Source organism: Oncorhynchus gorbuscha, linkage group LG11, assembly GCF_021184085.1.
Source record: "Oncorhynchus gorbuscha isolate QuinsamMale2020 ecotype Even-year linkage group LG11, OgorEven_v1.0, whole genome shotgun sequence".
NCBI lineage: Eukaryota > Metazoa > Chordata > Actinopteri > Salmoniformes > Salmonidae > Oncorhynchus > Oncorhynchus gorbuscha.
The window spans coordinates 86,358,064-86,379,932 of record NC_060183.1 but is presented as its reverse complement, the minus strand read 5'-3'; the positions used below and the strand labels follow the sequence as shown (position 1 = coordinate 86,379,932).

Genomic DNA, 21,869 nt, shown 5'->3' with positions numbered 1-21,869 from the left:
ATTTGACATAATTCACCTTGAATTTCTGAAGGAGCTGTGATATGACCTGATGTGTTGTCATTTTGCTGTTGATACGGACGTTAGTGGATGTTCCATAGGTTGGAGTGAATATAGCCGTCTAGAGAGAGAGAGGGAAACAGAGACAGACACAAGAGACACAAAGAGAGAGAAACAAAGACAGAGAAAGAGAGAGAAACAGAGACAGACACAAGAGACACAAAGAGAGAGAAACAAAGAAAGAGAGAGACGAGAGAGACAGAGACAGAGACAGAGACAGAGACAGAGACAGAGACAGAGACAGAGACAGAGACAGAGAGAGAGAGAGAGAGAGAGAGAGAGAGAGAGAGAGAGAGAGAGAGAGAGAGAGAGAGAGAGAGAGAGAGAGAGAGAGAGAGAGAGAGAGAGAGAGAGAGAGAGAGAGAGAGAGAGAGAGAGAGACAGAGGAGAGAAACAGAGGAGAGAAACAGAGGAGAGAAACAGAGGAGAGAAACAGAGGAGAGAAACAGAGGAGAGAGACAGAGACAGTTTCAAAAAAACTTTATTGGGTCTGGGAACCCACAACACAATAAACACTCAAACAACCAAGCAGATCCTCTCAGTGAGGGGCCAACCAAGCTGATCCTCTCAGTGAGGGGCCAACCAAGCAGATCCTCTCAGTGAGGGGCCAACCAAGCAGATCCCCTCAGTGAGGGGCCAACCAAGCAGATCCCCTCAGTGAGGGGCCAACCAAGCAGATCCCCTCAGTGAGGGGCCAACCAAGCAGATCCCCTCAGTGAGGTGCCAACCAAGCAGATCCCCTCAGTGAGGGGTCAACCAAGCAGATCCTCTCAGTGAGGGGCCAACCAAGCAGATCCTCTCAGTGAGGGGCCAACCAAGCAGATCCTCTCAGTGAGGGGCCAACCAAGCAGATCCTCTCAGTGAGGGGCCAACCAAGCAGATCCCCTCAGTGAGGGGCCAACCAAGCAGATCCCCTCAGTGAGGGGCCAACCAAGCAGATCCCCTCAGTGAGGAGCCAACCAAGCAGATCCTCTCAGTGAGGGGCCAACCAAGCAGATCCCCTCAGTGAGGGGCCAACCAAGCAGATCCTCTCAGTGAGGGGCCAACCAAGCTGCTTAGCATTGCTGACAGCCTGGCTAGACTGCAGAGTCAAACCCAGGAAGTCATTGCCCAGGCGATATTCTCCCACTCCATAATTGTACATCAGTTCATCCACAAAGTCATCATCATTCTCTGGCCCAAAGCCTTGCTCTATTCTCCATCATAAGGGCCCTTACAAGCTGCCTTACATCCTTCTTCAAACTCTTTGTGACCCAAAATCTTCATGCCGAGCACATCTAGGTAAAAGATAGCCGTTTTGCTTCGGTCACCCAGTTTGAAAACGAAAAGCAAGGCTCGTCTCAAAGCCACTATACTCCAAGTGAGTTTGCTATGTACTATACGATTATTATATATCACACTTGGTTTGTCCACGTTGATTAAGGATCCTAGCAATTGATTGTCAACCAGAAGCCAGAAGAAAAAACCCACCCTAAAAGGATCATCATCATTGTTCTCATTTCTCTGAACCTGGCCACATTTCCCACTACCTTTTATTGCCATAACAGCAGTAACACATGTCCTCAAGAGGAAACTATTCCCTTCACACTCAACTGGTCTAACCCCACCGTCTTCTGTAACACCACAGCTGACCTCACAAACTTATCAACATCCCCCCAAAAAATCAGCCAATTTGACAGATTTCCCCAAAGTCTGATCCAGGAATCCATTTACCTCATCTACATTGTAAATTGAGTCGTCACCAGCTGCTATCTTAACAATAGAGATGTCCATATCCTTCTCCTGATCCTCCTCAACTGAGGCCACAGTCTGACTCCCATCTGACACATCCCTCTCAACACTCCCCACTTGCAGCCCATCACTCATACTGGGCATCTCCTCCACTACCTGGGAGACTAGCTCCACCTGAACCCTCTTCTGTACCCCATCACTCGTACTGGGCATCTCCTCCACTACCTGGGAGACAAGCTTCACCTGAACCCTCTTCTGTACCCCATCACTCGTACTGGGCATCTCCTCCACTACCTGGGAGACTAGCTCCACCTGAACCCTCTTCTGTACCCCATCACTCATACTGGGCATCTCCTCCACTACCTGGGAGACTAGCTCCACCTGAACCCTCTTCTGTACCCCATCACTCATACTGGGCATCTCCTCCACTACCTGGGAGACAAGCTCCACCTGAACCCTCTTCTGTACCCCATCACTCGTACTGGGCATCTCCTCCACTACCTGGGAGACTAGCTCCACCTGAACCCTCTTCTGTACCCCATCACTTGTACTGGGCATCTCCTCACCAGTCTGGGGAAATGGCTCCCAAGATCCTTCTTTACCTCCTCCAACAACATTTTTCTGCTGAACATCAGACACTATGTTCCCCTCTGGTACAAGCAGCAATTCAGTACCCTCAATATGGACAACTTGTTCCTCAGCAACAGCTCTTCCACTGTTGGCCCCACCTCTCCCTACATCAGTGGGCCCAGGTGTTATGAGGACCACCTCTCCCTACATCAGTGGGCCCAGGTGTTATGAGGACCACCTCTCCCTACATCAGTGGGCCCAGGTGTTACGAGGACCACCTCTCCCTACATCAGTGGGCCCAGGTGTTACGAGGCCCACCTCTCCCTACATCAGTGGGCCCAGGTGTTACGAGGACCACCTCTCCCTACATCAGTGGGCCCAGGTGTTACGAGGACCACCTCTCCCTACATCAGTGGGCCCAGGCGTTATGAGGACCACCTCTCCCTACATCAGTGGGCCCAGGTGTTATGAGGACCACCTCTCCCTACATCAGTGGGCCCAGGCGTTATGAGGACCACCTCTCCCTACATCAGCGGGCCCAGGTGTTATGAGGACCACCTCTCCCTACATCAGTGGGCCCAGGTGTTATGAGGACCACCTCTCCCTACATCAGTGGGCCCAGGCGTTATGAGGACCACCTCTCCCTACATCAGTGGGCCCAGGTGTTATGAGGACCACCTCTCCCTACATCAGTGGGCCCAGGTGTTATGAGACCCACCTCTCTCTACATCAGTGGGCCCAGGTGTTATGAGACCCACCTCTCTCTACATCAGTGGGCCCAGGTGTTATGAGACCCACCTCTCTCTACATCAGTGGGCCCAGGTGTTATGAGACCCACCTCTCTCTACATCAGTGGGCCCAGGTGTTATGAGACCCACCTCTCTCTACATCAGTGGGCCCAGGTGTTATGAGACCCATCTCTCCCTACATCAGTGGGCCCAGGCTTTACGAGGACCACCTCTCCCTAGGCTTTACGAGGCCCACCTCTCCCTACATCAGTGGGCCCAGGTATTATGAGGACCACCTCTCCCTACATCAGTGGGCCCAGGCATTATGAGGACCACCTCTCCCTACATCAGTGGGCCCAGGCATTATGAGGACCACCTCTCCCTACATCAGTGGGCCCAGGCATTATGAGGACCACCTCTCCCTACATCAGTGGGCCCAGGCTTTACGAGGACCACCTCTCCCTACATCAGTGGGCCCAGGCTTTATGAGGACCACCTCTCCCTACATCAGTGGGCCCAGGCTTTATGAGGACCACCTCTCCCTACATCAGTGGGCCCAGGCTTTACGAGGACCACCTCTCCCTACATCAGTGGGCCCAGGCTTTACGAGGACCACCTCTCCCTACATCAGTGGGCCCAGGTGTTATGAGGCCCACCTCTCTCTACATCAGTGGGCCCAGGCATTATGAGGACCACCTCTCCCTACATCAGTGGGCCCAGGCATTATGAGGACCACCTCTCCCTACATCAGTGGGCCCAGGCATTATGAGGACCACCTCTCCCTACATCAGTGGGCCCAGGCTTTACGAGGCCCACCTCTCCCTACATCAGTGGGCCCAGGCATTATGAGGACCACCTCTCCCTACATCAGTGGGCCCAGGCATTATGAGGACCACCTCTCCCTACATCAGTGGGCCCAGGCATTATGAGGACCACCTCTCCCTACATCAGTGGGCCCAGGCATTATGAGGACCACCTCTCCCTACATCAGTGGGCCCAGGCTTTACGAGGACCACCTCTCCCTACATCAGTGGGCCCAGGCTTTATGAGGACCACCTCTCCCTACATCAGTGGGCCCAGGCTTTATGAGGACCACCTCTCCCTACATCAGTGGGCCCAGGCTTTACGAGGACCACCTCTCCCTACATCAGTGGGCCCAGGCTTTACGAGGACCACCTCTCCCTACATCAGTGGGCCCAGGCATTATGAGGACCACCTCTCCCTACATCAGTGGGCCCAGGCATTATGAGGACCACCTCTCCCTACATCAGTGAGCCCAGGCATTATGAGGACCACCTCTCCCTACATCAGTGGGCCCAGGCTTTACGAGGACCACCTCTCCCTACATCAGTGGGCCCAGGCTTTATGAGGACCACCTCTCCCTACATCAGTGGGCCCAGGTGTTATGAGGACCACCTCTCCCTACATCAGTGGGCCCAGGTGTTACGAGGACCACCTCTCCCTACATCAGTGGGCCCAGGTGTTATGAGGACCACCTCTCCCTACATCAGTGGGCCCAGGTGTTATGAGGACCACCTCTCCCTACATCAGTGGGCCCAGGTGTTACGAGGACCACCTCTCCCTACATCAGTGGGCCCAGGTGTTACGAGGCCCACCTCTCCCTACATCAGTGGGCCCAGGTGTTACGAGGACCACCTCTCCCTACATCAGTGGGCCCAGGTGTTATGAGGACCACCTCTCCCTACATCAGTGGGCCCAGGCGTTATGAGGACCACCTCTCCCTACATCAGTGGGCCCAGGTGTTATGAGGACCACCTCTCCCTACATCAGTGGGCCCAGGCGTTATGAGGACCACCTCTCCCTACATCAGCGGGCCCAGGTGTTATGAGGACCACCTCTCCCTACATCAGTGGGCCCAGGTGTTATGAGGACCACCTCTCCCTACATCAGTGGGCCCAGGCGTTATGAGGACCACCTCTCCCTACATCAGTGGGCCCAGGTGTTATGAGGACCACCTCTCCCTACATCAGTGGGCCCAGGTGTTATGAGACCCACCTCTCTCTACATCAGTGGGCCCAGGTGTTATGAGACCCACCTCTCTCTACATCAGTGGGCCCAGGTGTTATGAGACCCACCTCTCTCTACATCAGTGGGCCCAGGTGTTATGAGACCCACCTCTCTCTACATCAGTGGGCCCAGGTGTTATGAGACCCACCTCTCTCTACATCAGTGGGCCCAGGTGTTATGAGACCCACCTCTCTCTACATCAGTGGGCCCAGGTGTTATGAGACCCACCTCTCCCTACATCAGTGGGCCCAGGCTTTACGAGGACCACCTCTCCCTAGGCTTTACGAGGCCCACCTCTCCCTACATCAGTGGGCCCAGGTATTATGAGGACCACCTCTCCCTACATCAGTGGGCCCAGGCATTATGAGGACCACCTCTCCCTACATCAGTGGGCCCAGGCATTATGAGGACCACCTCTCCCTACATCAGTGGGCCCAGGCATTATGAGGACCACCTCTCCCTACATCAGTGGGCCCAGGCTTTACGAGGACCACCTCTCCCTACATCAGTGGGCCCAGGCTTTATGAGGACCACCTCTCCCTACATCAGTGGGCCCAGGCTTTATGAGGACCACCTCTCCCTACATCAGTGGGCCCAGGCTTTACGAGGACCACCTCTCCCTACATCAGTGGGCCCAGGCTTTACGAGGACCACCTCTCCCTACATCAGTGGGCCCAGGTGTTATGAGGCCCACCTCTCTCTACATCAGTGGGCCCAGGCATTATGAGGACCACCTCTCCCTACATCAGTGGGCCCAGGCATTATGAGGACCACCTCTCCCTACATCAGTGGGCCCAGGCATTATGAGGACCACCTCTCCCTACATCAGTGGGCCCAGGCTTTACGAGGCCCACCTCTCCCTACATCAGTGGGCCCAGGCATTATGAGGACCACCTCTCCCTACATCAGTGGGCCCAGGCATTATGAGGACCACCTCTCCCTACATCAGTGGGCCCAGGCATTATGAGGACCACCTCTCCCTACATCAGTGGGCCCAGGCATTATGAGGACCACCTCTCCCTACATCAGTGGGCCCAGGCTTTACGAGGACCACCTCTCCCTACATCAGTGGGCCCAGGCTTTATGAGGACCACCTCTCCCTACATCAGTGGGCCCAGGCTTTATGAGGACCACCTCTCCCTACATCAGTGGGCCCAGGCTTTACGAGGACCACCTCTCCCTACATCAGTGGGCCCAGGCTTTACGAGGACCACCTCTCCCTACATCAGTGGGCCCAGGCATTATGAGGACCACCTCTCCCTACATCAGTGGGCCCAGGCATTATGAGGACCACCTCTCCCTACATCAGTGAGCCCAGGCATTATGAGGACCACCTCTCCCTACATCAGTGGGCCCAGGCTTTACGAGGACCACCTCTCCCTACATCAGTGGGCCCAGGCTTTATGAGGACCACCTCTCCCTACATCAGTGGGCCCAGGCTTTATGAGGACCACCTCTCCCTACATCAGTGGGCCCAGGCTTTATGAGGACCACCTCTCCCTACATCAGTGGGCCCAGGCTTTATGAGGACCACCTCTCCCTACATCAGTGGGGCCAGGCTTTATGAGGACCACCTCTCCCTACATCAGTGGGCCCAGGCGTTATGAGGCCCACCTCTCCCTACATCAGTGGGCCCAGGCTTTACGAGGACCACCTCTCCCTACATCAGTGGGCCCAGGTGTTATGAGACCCACCTCTCTCTACATCAGTGGGCCCAGGTGTTATGAGACCCACCTCTCTCTACATCAGTGGGCCCAGGTGTTATGAGACCCACCTCTCTCTACATCAGTGGGCCCAGGTGTTATGAGACCCACCTCTCCCTACATCAGTGGGCCCAGGCTTTACGAGGACCACCTCTCCCTAGGCTTTACGAGGCCCACCTCTCCCTACATCAGTGGGCCCAGGTATTATGAGGACCACCTCTCCCTACATCAGTGGGCCCAGGCATTATGAGGACCACCTCTCCCTACATCAGTGGGCCCAGGCATTATGAGGACCACCTCTCCCTACATCAGTGGGCCCAGGCATTATGAGGACCACCTCTCCCTACATCAGTGGGCCCAGGCTTTACGAGGACCACCTCTCCCTACATCAGTGGGCCCAGGCTTTATGAGGACCACCTCTCCCTACATCAGTGGGCCCAGGCTTTATGAGGACCACCTCTCCCTACATCAGTGGGCCCAGGCTTTACGAGGACCACCTCTCCCTACATCAGTGGGCCCAGGCTTTACGAGGACCACCTCTCCCTACATCAGTGGGCCCAGGTGTTATGAGGCCCACCTCTCTCTACATCAGTGGGCCCAGGCATTATGAGGACCACCTCTCCCTACATCAGTGGGCCCAAGCATTATGAGGACCACCTCTCCCTACATCAGTGGGCCCAGGCATTATGAGGACCACCTCTCCCTACATCAGTGGGCCCAGGCTTTACGAGGCCCACCTCTCCCTACATCAGTGGGCCCAGGCATTATGAGGACCACCTCTCCCTACATCAGTGGGCCCAGGCATTATGAGGACCACCTCTCCCTACATCAGTGGGCCCAGGCATTATGAGGACCACCTCTCCCTACATCAGTGGGCCCAGGCATTATGAGGACCACCTCTCCCTACATCAGTGGGCCCAGGCTTTACGAGGACCACCTCTCCCTACATCAGTGGGCCCAGGCTTTATGAGGACCACCTCTCCCTACATCAGTGGGCCCAGGCTTTATGAGGACCACCTCTCCCTACATCAGTGGGCCCAGGCTTTACGAGGACCACCTCTCCCTACATCAGTGGGCCCAGGCTTTACGAGGACCACCTCTCCCTACATCAGTGGGCCCAGGCATTATGAGGACCACCTCTCCCTACATCAGTGGGCCCAGGCATTATGAGGACCACCTCTCCCTACATCAGTGAGCCCAGGCATTATGAGGACCACCTCTCCCTACATCAGTGGGCCCAGGCTTTACGAGGACCACCTCTCCCTACATCAGTGGGCCCAGGCTTTATGAGGACCACCTCTCCCTACATCAGTGGGCCCAGGCTTTATGAGGACCACCTCTCCCTACATCAGTGGGCCCAGGCTTTATGAGGACCACCTCTCCCTACATCAGTGGGCCCAGGCTTTATGAGGACCACCTCTCCCTACATCAGTGGGGCCAGGCTTTATGAGGACCACCTCTCCCTACATCAGTGGGCCCAGGCGTTATGAGGCCCACCTCTCCCTACATCAGTGGGCCCAGGCTTTACGAGGACCACCTCTCCCTACATCAGTGGGCCCAGGCGTTACGAGGACCACCTCTCCCTACATCAGTGGGCCCAGGCTTTACGAGGACCACCTCTCCCTACATCAGTGGGCCCAGGCGTTACGAGGACCACCTCTCCCTACATCAGTGGGCCCAGGCTTTACGAGGACCACCTCTCCCTACATCAGTGGGCCCAGGCGTTATGAGGCCCACCTCTCCCTACATCAGTGGGCCCAGGTGTTATGAGGACCACCTCTCCCTACATCAGTGGGCCCAGGCTTTACGAGGACCACCTCTCTCTACGTCAGTGGGCCCAGGCGTTATGAGGCCCACCTCTCCCTACATCAGTGGGCCCAGGCTTTATGAGGACCACCTCTCCCTACATCAGTGGGCCCAGGCTTTACGAGGACCACATCTCCCTACATCAGTGGGCCCAGGCGTTATGAGGACCACCTCTCCCTACATCAGTGGGCCCAGGCTTTACGAGGACCACCTCTCCCTACATCAGTGGGCCCAGGCGTTATGAGGCCCACCTCTCCCTACATCAGTGGGCCCAGGTGTTATGAGGACCACCTCTCCCTACATCAGTGGGCCCAGGCTTTACGAGGACCACCTCTCTCTACGTCAGTGGGCCCAGGCGTTATGAGGCCCACCTCTCCCTACATCAGTGGGCCCAGGTGTTACGAGGACCACCTCTCCCTACATCAGTGGGCCCAGGCTTTACGAGGACCACCTCTCCCTACATCAGTGGGCCCAGGCTTTACGAGGACCACCTCTCCCTACATCAGTGGGCCCAGTCTTTACGAGGACCACCTCTCCCTACATCAGTGGGCCCAGTCTTTACGAGGACCACCTCTCCCTACATCAGTGGGCCCAGGTGTTACGAGGACCACCTCTCCCTACATCAGTGGGCCCAGGCGTTACGAGGACCACCTCTCCCTACATCAGTGGGCCCAGGTGTTATGAGGACCACCTCTCCCTACATCAGTGGGCCCAGGTGTTATGAGGACCACCTCTCCCTACATCAGTGGGCCCAGGCGTTACGAGGACCACCTCTCCCTACATCAGTGGGCCCAGGCGTTACGAGGACCACCTCTCCCTACATCAGTGGGCCCAGGTGTTATGAGGACCACCTCTCCCTACATCAGTGGGCCCAGGTGTTATGAGGACCACCTCTCCCTACATCAGTGGGCCCAGGTGTTATGAGGACCACCTCTCCCTACATCAGTGGGCCCAGGTGTTATGAGGACCACCTCTCCCTACATCAGTGGGCCCAGGTGTTATGAGGACCACCTCTCTCTACATCAGTGGGCCCAGGTGTTATGAGGACCACCTCTCCCTACATCAGTGGGCCCAGGCTTTATGAGGACCACCTCTCCCTACATCAGTGGGCCCAGGCTTTATGAGGACCACCTCTCCCTACATCAGTGGGCCCAGGCTTTATGAGGACCACCTCTCCCTACATCAGTGGGCCCAGGCTTTATGAGGACCACCTCTCCCTACATCAGTGGGCCCAGGCTTTATGAGGACCACCTCTCCCTACATCAGTGGGCCCAGGCGTTATGAGGCCCACCTCTCCCTACATCAGTGGGCCCAGGCTTTACGAGGACCACCTCTCCCTACATCAGTGGGCCCAGGCGTTACGAGGACCACCTCTCCCTACATCAGTGGGCCCAGGATTTACGAGGACCACCTCTCCCTACATCAGTGGGCCCAGGCGTTACGAGGACCACCTCTCCCTACATCAGTGGGCCCAGGCTTTACGAGGACCACCTCTCCCTACATCAGTGGGCCCAGGCGTTATGAGGCCCACCTCTCCCTACATCAGTGGGCCCAGGTGTTATGAGGACCACCTCTCCCTACATCAGTGGGCCCAGGCTTTACGAGGACCACCTCTCTCTACGTCAGTGGGCCCAGGCGTTATGAGGCCCACCTCTTCCTACATCAGTGGGCCCAGGCTTTATGAGGACCACCTCTCCCTACATCAGTGGGCCCAGGCTTTACGAGGACCACCTCTCCCTACATCAGTGGGCCCAGGCGTTATGAGGACCACCTCTCCCTACATCAGTGGGCCCAGGCTTTACGAGGACCACCTCTCCCTACATCAGTGGGCCCAGGCGTTATGAGGCCCACCTCTCCCTACATCAGTGGGCCCAGGTGTTATGAGGACCACCTCTCCCTACATTAGTGGGCCCAGGCTTTACGAGGACCACCTCTCTCTACGTCAGTGGGCCCAGGCGTTATGAGGCCCACCTCTCCCTACATCAGTGGGCCCAGGTGTTACGAGGACCACCTCTCCCTACATCAGTGGGCCCAGGCTTTACGAGGACCACCTCTCCCTACATCAGTGGGCCCAGGCTTTACGAGGACCACCTCTCCCTACATCAGTGGGCCCAGTCTTTACGAGGACCACCTCTCCCTACATCAGTGGGCCCAGTCTTTACGAGGACCACCTCTCCCTACATCAGTGGGCCCAGGTGTTACGAGGACCACCTCTCCCTACATCAGTGGGCCCAGGCGTTACGAGGACCACCTCTCCCTACATCAGTGGGCCCAGGTGTTATGAGGACCACCTCTCCCTACATCAGTGGGCCCAGGTGTTATGAGGACCACCTCTCCCTACATCAGTGGGCCCAGGCGTTACGAGGACCACCTCTCCCTACATCAGTGGGCCCAGGCGTTACGAGGACCACCTCTCCCTACATCAGTGGGCCCAGGTGTTATGAGGACCACCTCTCCCTACATCAGTGGGCCCAGGTGTTATGAGGACCACCTCTCTCTACATCAGTGGGCCCAGGTGTTATGAGGACCACCTCTCCCTACATCAGTGGGCCCAGGTGTTATGAGGACCACCTCTCCCTACATCAGTGGGCCCAGGTGTTATGAGGACCACCTCTCTCTACATCAGTGGGCCCAGGTGTTATGAGGACCACCTCTCCCTACATCAGTGGGCCCAGGTGTTATGAGGACCACCTCTCCCTACATCAGTGGGCCCAGGTGTTATGAGGACCACCTCTCTCTACATCAGTGGGCCCAGGTGTTATGAGGACCACCTCTCCCTACATCAGTGGGCCCAGGTGTTATGAGGACCACCTCTCCCTACATCAGTGGGCCCAGGTGTTATGAGGACCACCTCTCCCTACATCAGTGGGCCCAGGCGTTACGAGGACCACCTCTCCCTACATCAGTGGGCCCAGGTGTTATGAGGACCACCTCTCCCTACATCAGTGGGCCCAGGTGTTATGAGGACCACCTCTCCCTACATCAGTGGGCCCAGGGGTTACGAGGACCACCTCTCCCTACATCAGTGGGCCCAGGTGTTATGAGGACCACCTCTCCCTACATTAGTGGGCCCAGGCTTTACGAGGACCACCTCTCTCTACGTCAGTGGGCCCAGGCGTTATGAGGCCCACCTCTCCCTACATCAGTGGGCCCAGGTGTTACGAGGACCACCTCTCCCTACATCAGTGGGCCCAGGCTTTACGAGGACCACCTCTCCCTACATCAGTGGGCCCAGGCTTTACGAGGACCACCTCTCCCTACATCAGTGGGCCCAGTCTTTACGAGGACCACCTCTCCCTACATCAGTGGGCCCAGTCTTTACGAGGACCACCTCTCCCTACATCAGTGGGCCCAGGCGTTACGAGGACCACCTCTCCCTACATCAGTGGGCCCAGGTGTTATGAGGACCACCTCTCTCTACATCAGTGGGCCCAGGTGTTATGAGGACCACCTCTCCCTACATCAGTGGGCCCAGGTGTTATGAGGACCACCTCTCCCTACATCAGTGGGCCCAGGTGTTATGAGGACCACCTCTCCCTACATCAGTGGGCCCAGGGGTTACGAGGACCACCTCTCCCTACATCAGTGGGCCCAGGTGTTATGAGGACCACCTCTCCCTACATCAGTGGGCCCAGGTGTTATGAGGACCACCTCTCCCTACATCAGTGGGCCCAGGTGTTATGAGGACCACCTCTCTCTACATCAGTGGGCCCAGGTGTTATGAGGACCACCTCTCCCTACATCAGTGGGCCCAGGTGTTATGAGGACCACCTCTCCCTACATCAGTGGGCCCAGGTGTTATGAGGACCACCTCTCTCTACATCAGTGGGCCCAGGTGTTATGAGGACCACCTCTCCCTACATCAGTGGGCCCAGGTGTTATGAGGACCACCTCTCCCTACATCAGTGGGCCCAGGTGTTATGAGGACCACCTCTCTCTACATCAGTGGGCCCAGGTGTTATGAGGACCACCTCTCCCTACATCAGTGGGCCCAGGTGTTATGAGGACCACCTCTCCCTACATCAGTGGGCCCAGGTGTTATGAGGACCACCTCTCCCTACATCAGTGGGCCCAGGCGTTACGAGGACCACCTCTCCCTACATCAGTGGGCCCAGGTGTTATGAGGACCACCTCTCCCTACATCAGTGGGCCCAGGTGTTATGAGGACCACCTCTCCCTACATCAGTGGGCCCAGGGGTTACGAGGACCACCTCTCCCTACATCAGTGGGCCCAGGTGTTACGAGGACCACCTCTCTCTACATCAGTGGGCCCAGGTGTAATGAGGACCACCTCTCCCTACATCAGTGGGCCCAGGTGTTACGAGGACCACCTCTCCCTACATCAGTGGGCCCAGGCGTTATGAGGACCACCTCTCCCTACATCAGTGGGCCCAGGTGTTATGAGGACCACCTCTCCCTACATCAGTGGGCCCAGGTGTTACGAGGACCACCTCTCCCTACATCAGTGGGCCCAGGGGTTATGAGGACCACCTCTCCCTACATCAGTGGGCCCAGGTGTTATGAGGACCACCTCTCTCTACATCAGTGGGCCCAGGTGTTATGAGGACCACCTCTCCCTACATCAGTGGGCCCAGGCGTTACGAGGACCACCTCTCCCTACATCAGTGGGCCCAGGTGTTATGAGGACCACCTCTCCCTACATCAGTGGGCCCAGGTGTTATGAGGACCACCTCTCCCTACATCAGTGGGCCCAGGGGTTACGAGGACCACCTCTCCCTACATCAGTGGGCCCAGGTGTTATGAGGACCACCTCTCCCTACATCAGTGGGCCCAGGGGTTACGAGGACCACCTCTCGCTACATCAGTGGGCCCAGGTGTTATGAGGACCACCTCTCCCTACATCAGTGGGCCCAGGTGTTACGAGGACCACCTCTCCCTACACATCAGTGGGCCCAGGGGTTATGAGGACCACCTCTCCCTATGTCAGTGGGCCCAGGTGTTATGAGGACCACCTCTCCCTACATCAGTGGGCCCAGGTGTTATGAGGACCACCTCTCCCTACATCAGTGGGCCCAGGGGTTATGAGGACCACCTCTCCCTACATCAGTGGGCCCAGGGGTTATGAGGACCACCTCTCCCTACGTCAGTGGGCCCAGGTGTTATGAGGACCACCTCTCCCTACATCAGTGGGCCCAGGTGTTATGAGGACCACCTCTCCCTACATCAGTGGGCCCAGGGGTTATGAGGACCACCTCTCCCTACATCAGTGGGCCCAGGGTTATGAGGACCACCTCTCCCTACGTCAGTGGGCCCAGGTGTTATGAGGACCACCTCTCCCTACGTCAGTGGGCCCAGGTGTTATGAGGACCACCTCTCCCTACGTCAGTGGGCCCAGGTGTTATGAGGACCACCTCTCCCTACATCAGTGGGCCCAGGTGTTATGAGGACCACCTCTCCCTACATCAGTGGGCCCAGGTGTTATGAGGACCACCTCTCCCTACATCAGTGGGCCCAGGTGTTATGAGGACCACCTCTCCCTACATCAGTGGGCCCAGGTGTTATGAGGACCACCTCTCCCTACGTCAGTGGGCCCAGGTGTTATGAGGACCACCTCTCCCTACATCAGTGGGCCCAGGTGTTATGAGGACCACCTCTCCCTACATCAGTGGGCCCAGGGGTTATGAGGACCACCTCTCCCTACATCAGTGGGCCCAGGGGTTATGAGGACCACCTCTCCCTACGTCAGTGGGCCCAGGTGTTATGAGGACCACCTCTCCCTACATCAGTGGGCCCAGGTGTTATGAGGACCACCTCTCCCTACATCAGTGGGCCCAGGCGTTATGAGGCCCACCTCTCCCTACATCATAGGGCCCAGGCGTTATGAGGACCACCTCTCCCTACATCAGTGGGCCCAGGTGTTATGAGGACCACCTCTCCCTACGTCAGTGGGCCCAGGCGTTATGAGGACCACCTCTCCCTACATCAGTGGGCCCAGGTGTTATGAGGACCACCTCTCCCTACATCAGTGGGCCCAGTCTTTACGAGGACCACCTCTCCCTACATCAGTGGGCCCAGTCTTTACAAGGACCACCTCTCCCTACATCAGAGGGCCCAGGCTTTATGAGGACCACCTCTCCCTACATCAGTGGGCCCAGGTGTTATGAGGACCACCTCTCCCCACATCAGTAGGCCCAGGTGTTATGAGGACCACCTCTCCCCACATCAGTGGGCCCAGGCGTTATGAGGACCACCTCTCCCTACATCAGTGGGCCCAGGTGTTATGAGGACCACCTCTCCCCACATCAGTGGGCCCAGGTGTTATGAGGACCACCTCTCCCCACATCAGTGGGCCCAGGTGTTATGAGGCCCACCTCTCCCTACATCAGTGGGCCCAGGCTTTACGAGGACCACCTCTCCCCACATCAGTGGGCCCAGGCGTTATGAGGACCACCTCTCCCCACATCAGTGGGCCCAGGCGTTATGAGGACCACCTCTCCCTACATCAGTGGGCCCAGGTGTTATGAGGCCCACCTCTCCCTACATCAGTGGGCCCAGGTGTTACGAGGACCACCTCTCCCCACATCAGTGGGCCCAGGCGTTATGAGGACCACCTCTCCCTACATCAGTGGGCCCAGGCGTTATGAGGACCACCTCTCCCTACATCAGTGGGCCCAGGTGTTAAGAGGACCACCTCTCCCTACATCAGTGGGCCCAGGTGTTATGAGGCCCACCTCTCCCTACATCAGTGGGCCCAGGCTTTACGAGGACCACCTCTCCCCACATCAGTGGGCCCAGGCGTTATGAGGACCACCTCTCCCCACATCAGTGGGCCCAGGCGTTATGAGGACCACCTCTCCCTACATCAGTGGGCCCAGGCTTTACGAGGACCACCTCTCCCCACATCAGTGGGCCCAGGCGTTATGAGGACCACCTCTCCCTACATCAGTGGGCCCAGGCGTTACGAGGACCACCTCTCCCTACATCAGTGGGCCCAGGTGTTATGAGGACCACCTCTCCCTACATCAGTGGGCCCAGGGGTTATGAGGACCACCTCTCCCTACATCAGTGGGCCCAGGGGTTATGAGGACCACCTCTCCCTACGTCAGTGGGCCCAGGTGTTATGAGGACCACCTCTCCCTACGTCAGTGGGCCCAGGTGTTATGAGGACCACCTCTCCCTACGTCAGTGGGCCCAGGTGTTATGAGGACCACCTCTCCCTACATCAGTGGGCCCAGGTGTTATGAGGACCACCTCTCCCTACATCAGTGGGCCCAGGTGTTATGAGGACCACCTCTCCCTACATCAGTGGGCCCAGGTGTTATGAGGACCACCTCTCCCTACATCAGTGGGCCCAGGTGTTATGAGGACCACCTCTCCCTACATCAGTGGGCCCAGGTGTTATGAGGACCACCTCTCCCTACATCAGTGGGCCCAGGTGTTATGAGGACCACCTCTCCCTACATCAGTGGGCCCAGGGGTTATGAGGACCACCTCTCCCTACATCAGTGGGCCCAGGGGTTATGAGGACCACCTCTCCCTACGTCAGTGGGCCCAGGTGTTATGAGGACCACCTCTCCCTACATCAGTGGGCCCAGGTGTTATGAGGACCACCTCTCCCTACATCAGTGGGCCCAGGCGTTATGAGGCCCACCTCTCCCTACATCATAGGGCCCAGGCGTTATGAGGACCACCTCTCCCTACATCAGTGGGCCCAGGTGTTATGAGGACCACCTCTCCCTACGTCAGTGGGCCCAGGCGTTATGAGGACCACCTCTCCCTACATCAGTGGGCCCAGGTGTTATGAGGACCACCTCTCCCTACATCAGTGGGCCCAGTCTTTACGAGGACCACCTCTCCCTACATCAGTGGGCCCAGTCTTTACAAGGACCACCTCTCCCTACATCAGAGGGCCCAGGCTTTATGAGGACCACCTCTCCCTACATCAGTGGGCCCAGGTGTTATGAGGACCACCTCTCCCCACATCAGTAGGCCCAGGTGTTATGAGGACCACCTCTCCCCACATCAGTGGGCCCAGGCGTTATGAGGACCACCTCTCCCTACATCAGTGGGCCCAGGTGTTATGAGGACCACCTCTCCCCACATCAGTGGGCCCAGGTGTTATGAGGACCACCTCTCCCCACATCAGTGGGCCCAGGTGTTATGAGGCCCACCTCTCCCTACATCAGTGGGCCCAGGCTTTACGAGGACCACCTCTCCCCACATCAGTGGGCCCAGGCGTTATGAGGACCACCTCTCCCCACATCAGTGGGCCCAGGCGTTATGAGGACCACCTCTCCCTACATCAGTGGGCCCAGGTGTTATGAGGCCCACCTCTCCCTACATCAGTGGGCCCAGGTGTTACGAGGACCACCTCTCCCCACATCAGTGGGCCCAGGCGTTATGAGGACCACCTCTCCCTACATCAGTGGGCCCAGGCGTTATGAGGACCACCTCTCCCTACATCAGTGGGCCCAGGTGTTAAGAGGACCACCTCTCCCTACATCAGTGGGCCCAGGTGTTATGAGGCCCACCTCTCCCTACATCAGTGGGCCCAGGCTTTACGAGGACCACCTCTCCCCACATCAGTGGGCCCAGGCGTTATGAGGACCACCTCTCCCCACATCAGTGGGCCCAGGCGTTATGAGGACCACCTCTCCCTACATCAGTGGGCCCAGGCTTTACGAGGACCACCTCTCCCCACATCAGTGGGCCCAGGCGTTATGAGGACCACCTCTCCCTACATCAGTGGGCCCAGGCGTTACGAGGACCACCTCTCCCTACATCAGTGGGCCCAGGCGTTATGAGGACCACCTCTCCCTACATCAGTGGGCCCAGGCGTTATGAGGACCACCTCTCCCTACATCAGTGGGCCCAGGCGTTATGAGGACCACCTCTCCCTACATCAGTGGGCCCAGGCGTTACGAGGACCACCTCTCCCTACATTAGTGGGCCCAGGCGTTATGCGGACCACCTCTCCCCACATCAGTGGGCCCAGGCTTTACGAGGACCACCTCTCCCTACGTCAGTGGGCCCAGGCTTTACGAGGACCACCTCTCCCTACATCAGTGGGCCCAGGCTTTACGAGGACCACCTCTCTCTACATCAGTGGGCCCAGGCTTTACGAGGACCACCTCTCCCTACATCAGTGGGCCCAGGCTTTACGAGGACCACCTCTCTCTACATCAGTGGGCCCAGGCTTTACGAGGACCACCTCTCCCTACATCAGTGGGCCCAGGCTTTACGAGGACCACCTCTCCCTACATCAGTGGGCCCAGGTGTTATGAGGCCCACCTCTCTCTACATCAGTGGGCCCAGGCTTTACGAGGACCACCTCTCTCTACATCAGTGGGCCCAGGCTTTACGAGGACCACCTCTCCCTACATCAGTGGGCCCAGGTGTTATGAGGCCCACCTTTCCCTACATCATAGGGCCCAGGTGTTATGAGGACCACCTCTCCCTACATCAGTGGGCCCAGGCGTTACAAGGACCACCTCTCCCTACATCAGTGGGCCCAGGCGTTATGAGGACCACCTCTCCCTACATCAGTGGGCCCAGGTGTTACGAGGACCACCTCTCCCTACATCAGTGGACCCAGGCTTTATGAGGACCACCTCTCCCTACATCAGTGGGCCCAGGCTTTACGAGGACCACCTCTCCCTACATCAGTGGGCCCAGGCGTTACGAGGCCCACCTCTCCCTACATCAGTGGGCCCAGGCTTTACGAGGACCACCTCTCCCTACATCAGTGGGCCCAGGTGTTATGAGGACCACCTCTCCCCACATCAGTGGGCCCAGGCTTTACGAGGACCACCTCTCCCTACATCAGTGGGCCCAGGCTTTACGAGGACCACCTCTCCCTACATCAGTGGGCCCAGGCTTTACGAGGACCACCTCTCCCTACATCAGTGGGCCCAGGCTTTACGAGGACCACCTCTCCCTACATCAGTGGGCCCAGGCTTTACGAGGACCACCTCTCCCTACATCAGTGGGCCCAGGCTTTACGAGGACCACCTCTCCCTACATCAGTGGGCCCAGGCTTTACGAGGACCACCTCTCCCTACATCAGTGGGCCCAGGCGTTACGAGGACCACCTCTCCCTACATCAGTGGGCCCAGGCTTTACGAGGACCACCTCTCCCTACATCAGTGGGCCCAGGCGTTACGAGGACCACCTCTCCCTACATCAGTGGGCCCAGGTGTTATGAGGACCACCTCTCTCTACATCAGTGGGCCCAGGCGTTACGAGGACCACCTCTCCCTACATCAGTGGGCCCAGGTGTTATGAGGCCCACCTCTCTCTACATCAGTGGGCCCAGGCGTTACGAGGACCACCTCTCTCTACATCAGTGGTCTCAGGCGTTACGATGGCCACCGCTCCCTACATCATAGGGCCCAGGTGTTATGAGACCCACCTCTCTCTACATCAGTGGGCCCAGGCGTTATGAGGACCACCTCTCCCTACATCAGTGGGCCCAGTCTTTACGAGGACCACCTCTCCCTACATCAGTGGGCCCAGGCGTTACGAGGACCACCTCTCCCTACATCATAGGGCCCAGGTGTTATGAGGCCCACCTCTCTCTACATCAGTGGGCCCAGGTGTTATGAGGCCCACCTCTCCCTACATCAGTGGGCCCAAGCGTTATGAGGACCACCTCTCCCTACATCAGTGGGCCCAGGCATTATGAGGACCACCTCTCCCTACATCAGTGGGCCCAGGGGTTATGATCCCCACCTCTCCCTACATCAGTGGGCCCAGGCGTTATGATGCCCACCTCTCCCTACATCAGTGGGCCCAGGGGTTATGAGGACCACCTCTCCCTACATTAGTGGGTCAGGAGTTACGAGGACCCTCTGTGCATCTCCCAAAAGCCTCTACCACAAAAAAACATCATCATTCATAGAAAAGAAACAAGAAAGATAACACAGGCGATCTAACTCCAGACACCACTCATAAAATTCCCAGCATGCACTAAACACTCCCAGCATGCAAAGAAAGAAAGAAAGAAAGAAAGAAAGAAAGAAAGAAAGAAAGAAAGAAAGAAAGAAAGAAAGAAAGAAAGAAAGAAAGAAAGAAAGAAAGAAAGAAAGAAAGAAAGAAAGAAAGAAATTTGATGGATCAAATCATTTCCTAGATAGGTAATGATCAGGTCAGTTCTCTCATTGACGTTACCTTGTAGTTATAGAAGTGTCCGTTGATGGAGAAGCAGTGTTGCCTGTTCCTCTCTCTCTGTGAGGGACTCCTCTTCACCCTCCTCTTCACCAAGGAAGCATCACTCATACAGCGGATCAGGTTGGACTGATCCTCCTCCACCTCCGTCTTCTGCTTTGTGGGGGTGGGACGCAGCGTACAGCTTTCATAACTTCTGTAGCTCCCTGGACAGTAGAGTTGGGCGATATTACCTCACCCTTTCCCAATCCCCTCCAACTCACAAGACAGGCAATTCTCTTAACCTCATCTTTACTAGAGGCTGTTCTCCTACTAATCTCACTGTAACCCCCTCCAGGTCTCGGTTCTCCTACTAATCTCACTGTAACCCCCTCCAGGTCTATATTCTCCTACTAATCTCACTGTAACCCCCCCCCCAGGTCTCTGATCTCCTACTAATCTCACTGTAACCCCCTCCCCCTCTCCAGGTCTCTGTTCTCCTACTAATCCTGTAACCCCCTCCAGGTCTCTGTTCTCCTACTAATCTCACTGTAACCCCCTCCAGGTCTCTGTTCTCCTACTAATCTCACTGTAACCCCCTCCAGGTCTCTGTTCTCCTACTAATCCTGTAACCCCTCCGGGTCTCTGTTCTCCTACTAATCTCACTGTAACCCCCTCCAGGTCTCCAGGTCTCTGTTCTCATACTAATCTCACTGTAACCCCCTCCAGGTCTCTGTTCTTCTACTAATCTCACTGTAACCCCCTCCAGGTCTCTGTTCTCCTACTAATCTCACTGTAACCCCTCCAGGTCTCTGTTCTCCTACTAATCTCACTGTAACCCCTCCAGGTCTCTGTTCTCCTACTAATCTCACTGTAACCCCTCCAGGTCTCTGTTCTCCTACTAATCTCACTGTAACCCCTCCAGGTCTCTGTTCTCCTACTAATCTCACTGTAACCCCCTCAGGTCTCTGCTCTCCTACTAATCTCACTGTAACCCCTCCAGGTCTCTGTTCTCCTACTAATCTCACTGTAACCCCCTCCAGGTCTCTGTTCTCCTACTAATCTCACTGTAACCCCCTCCAGGTCTCTGTTCTCCTACTATTCTCACTGTAACCCCCTCCAGGTCTCTGTTCTCCTACTAATCTCACTGTAACCCCCTCCAGGTCTCTGTTCTCCTACTCCTCTCACTGTAACCCCCCTCCAGGTCTCTGTTCTCCTATTAATCTCACTGTAACCCCCTCCAGGTCCCTGTTCTCTGTTTCGACACTACTCCATTCCCATTCCGCAGCTTATGACTCGCACTCTCCCCTTTCCTCCCGGCTGGCTCGGCCTTCCGCTCCTGCTATGTTGCTGAGTGACTCATTGTGAAGCTTACAGAACAGGGCTGCGGGCAGCTGAGCAAATATTTTTGAAAATACTAAACTTCCAGAGGACCTATCATCCTTTTACTCCCTCCTGTCTACCTTCTGTTCCTCGGTATCTGCTGCTATAGCCACTTTCTACCATTAAATGTCATGGTTCTACCCTGAAACTGTTCCTCGGTATCTGCTGCTATAGCCACTTTCTATCATTAAATGTCATCGTTCTACACTGAAACTGTTCCTCAGTATCTGCTGCCACTTTCTACCATTAAATGTCATGGTTCTACCATGAAACTATTTTCTACCTTCTCCTCCATCCTTAATCCCCCCCTCCCTCTCTGCAGGTGACTTTTAGTCAATGACTTTGAAAAAAAGATTGACGATATCTTTTACTCGTTCACATCCTATTGAGTCCACTGGTTTCACTCACACAGATCATCCCCTCCTCTCTTCTCCGGGCCATCTCTGGAGACCTTCCCCCATTCCTCACTTCCCTCAGCAAACTCATCCCTTCTGGAGACCTTCTCCCATTCCTCACTTCCCTCAGCAAACTCATCCCTTCTGGAGACCTTCCCCCATTCCTCACTTCCCTCAGCAAACTCATCCCTTCTGGAGACCTTCCCCCATTCCTCACTTCCCTCAGCAAACTCATCCCTGACCAGTGGTTGCGTCCCCTCTGACCTTTTAGCTGTTCTTAAACGTTTGACTAAATATAGTAAATATACAGTAAATATACAGTACCAGTTAAAATGCACCTCCTCATTCAAGGGTTTCTTTAT

At 56.5% G+C, this 21,869-nt stretch overlaps 1 protein-coding gene across 8 annotated transcripts in view; it reads right to left on the bottom strand.

Annotated features, from left to right (window-relative positions):
- Nucleotides 1–21,869, bottom strand: part of rassf6 (Ras association domain family member 6) — a 50,601-nt gene that overhangs the window by 7,255 nt on the left and 21,477 nt on the right. For all 8 annotated transcript variants that reach the window (XM_046290702.1, XM_046290695.1, XM_046290694.1 and 5 more), the window contains 2 exons: nt 19,754–19,956; nt 17–118 (listed from right to left, as the gene is read on the bottom strand). In XM_046290702.1, coding sequence (XP_046146658.1) covers nt 17–118; nt 19,754–19,956 — 305 coding nt within the window. The remainder of the gene's footprint in view (nt 1–16; nt 119–19,753; nt 19,957–21,869) is intronic.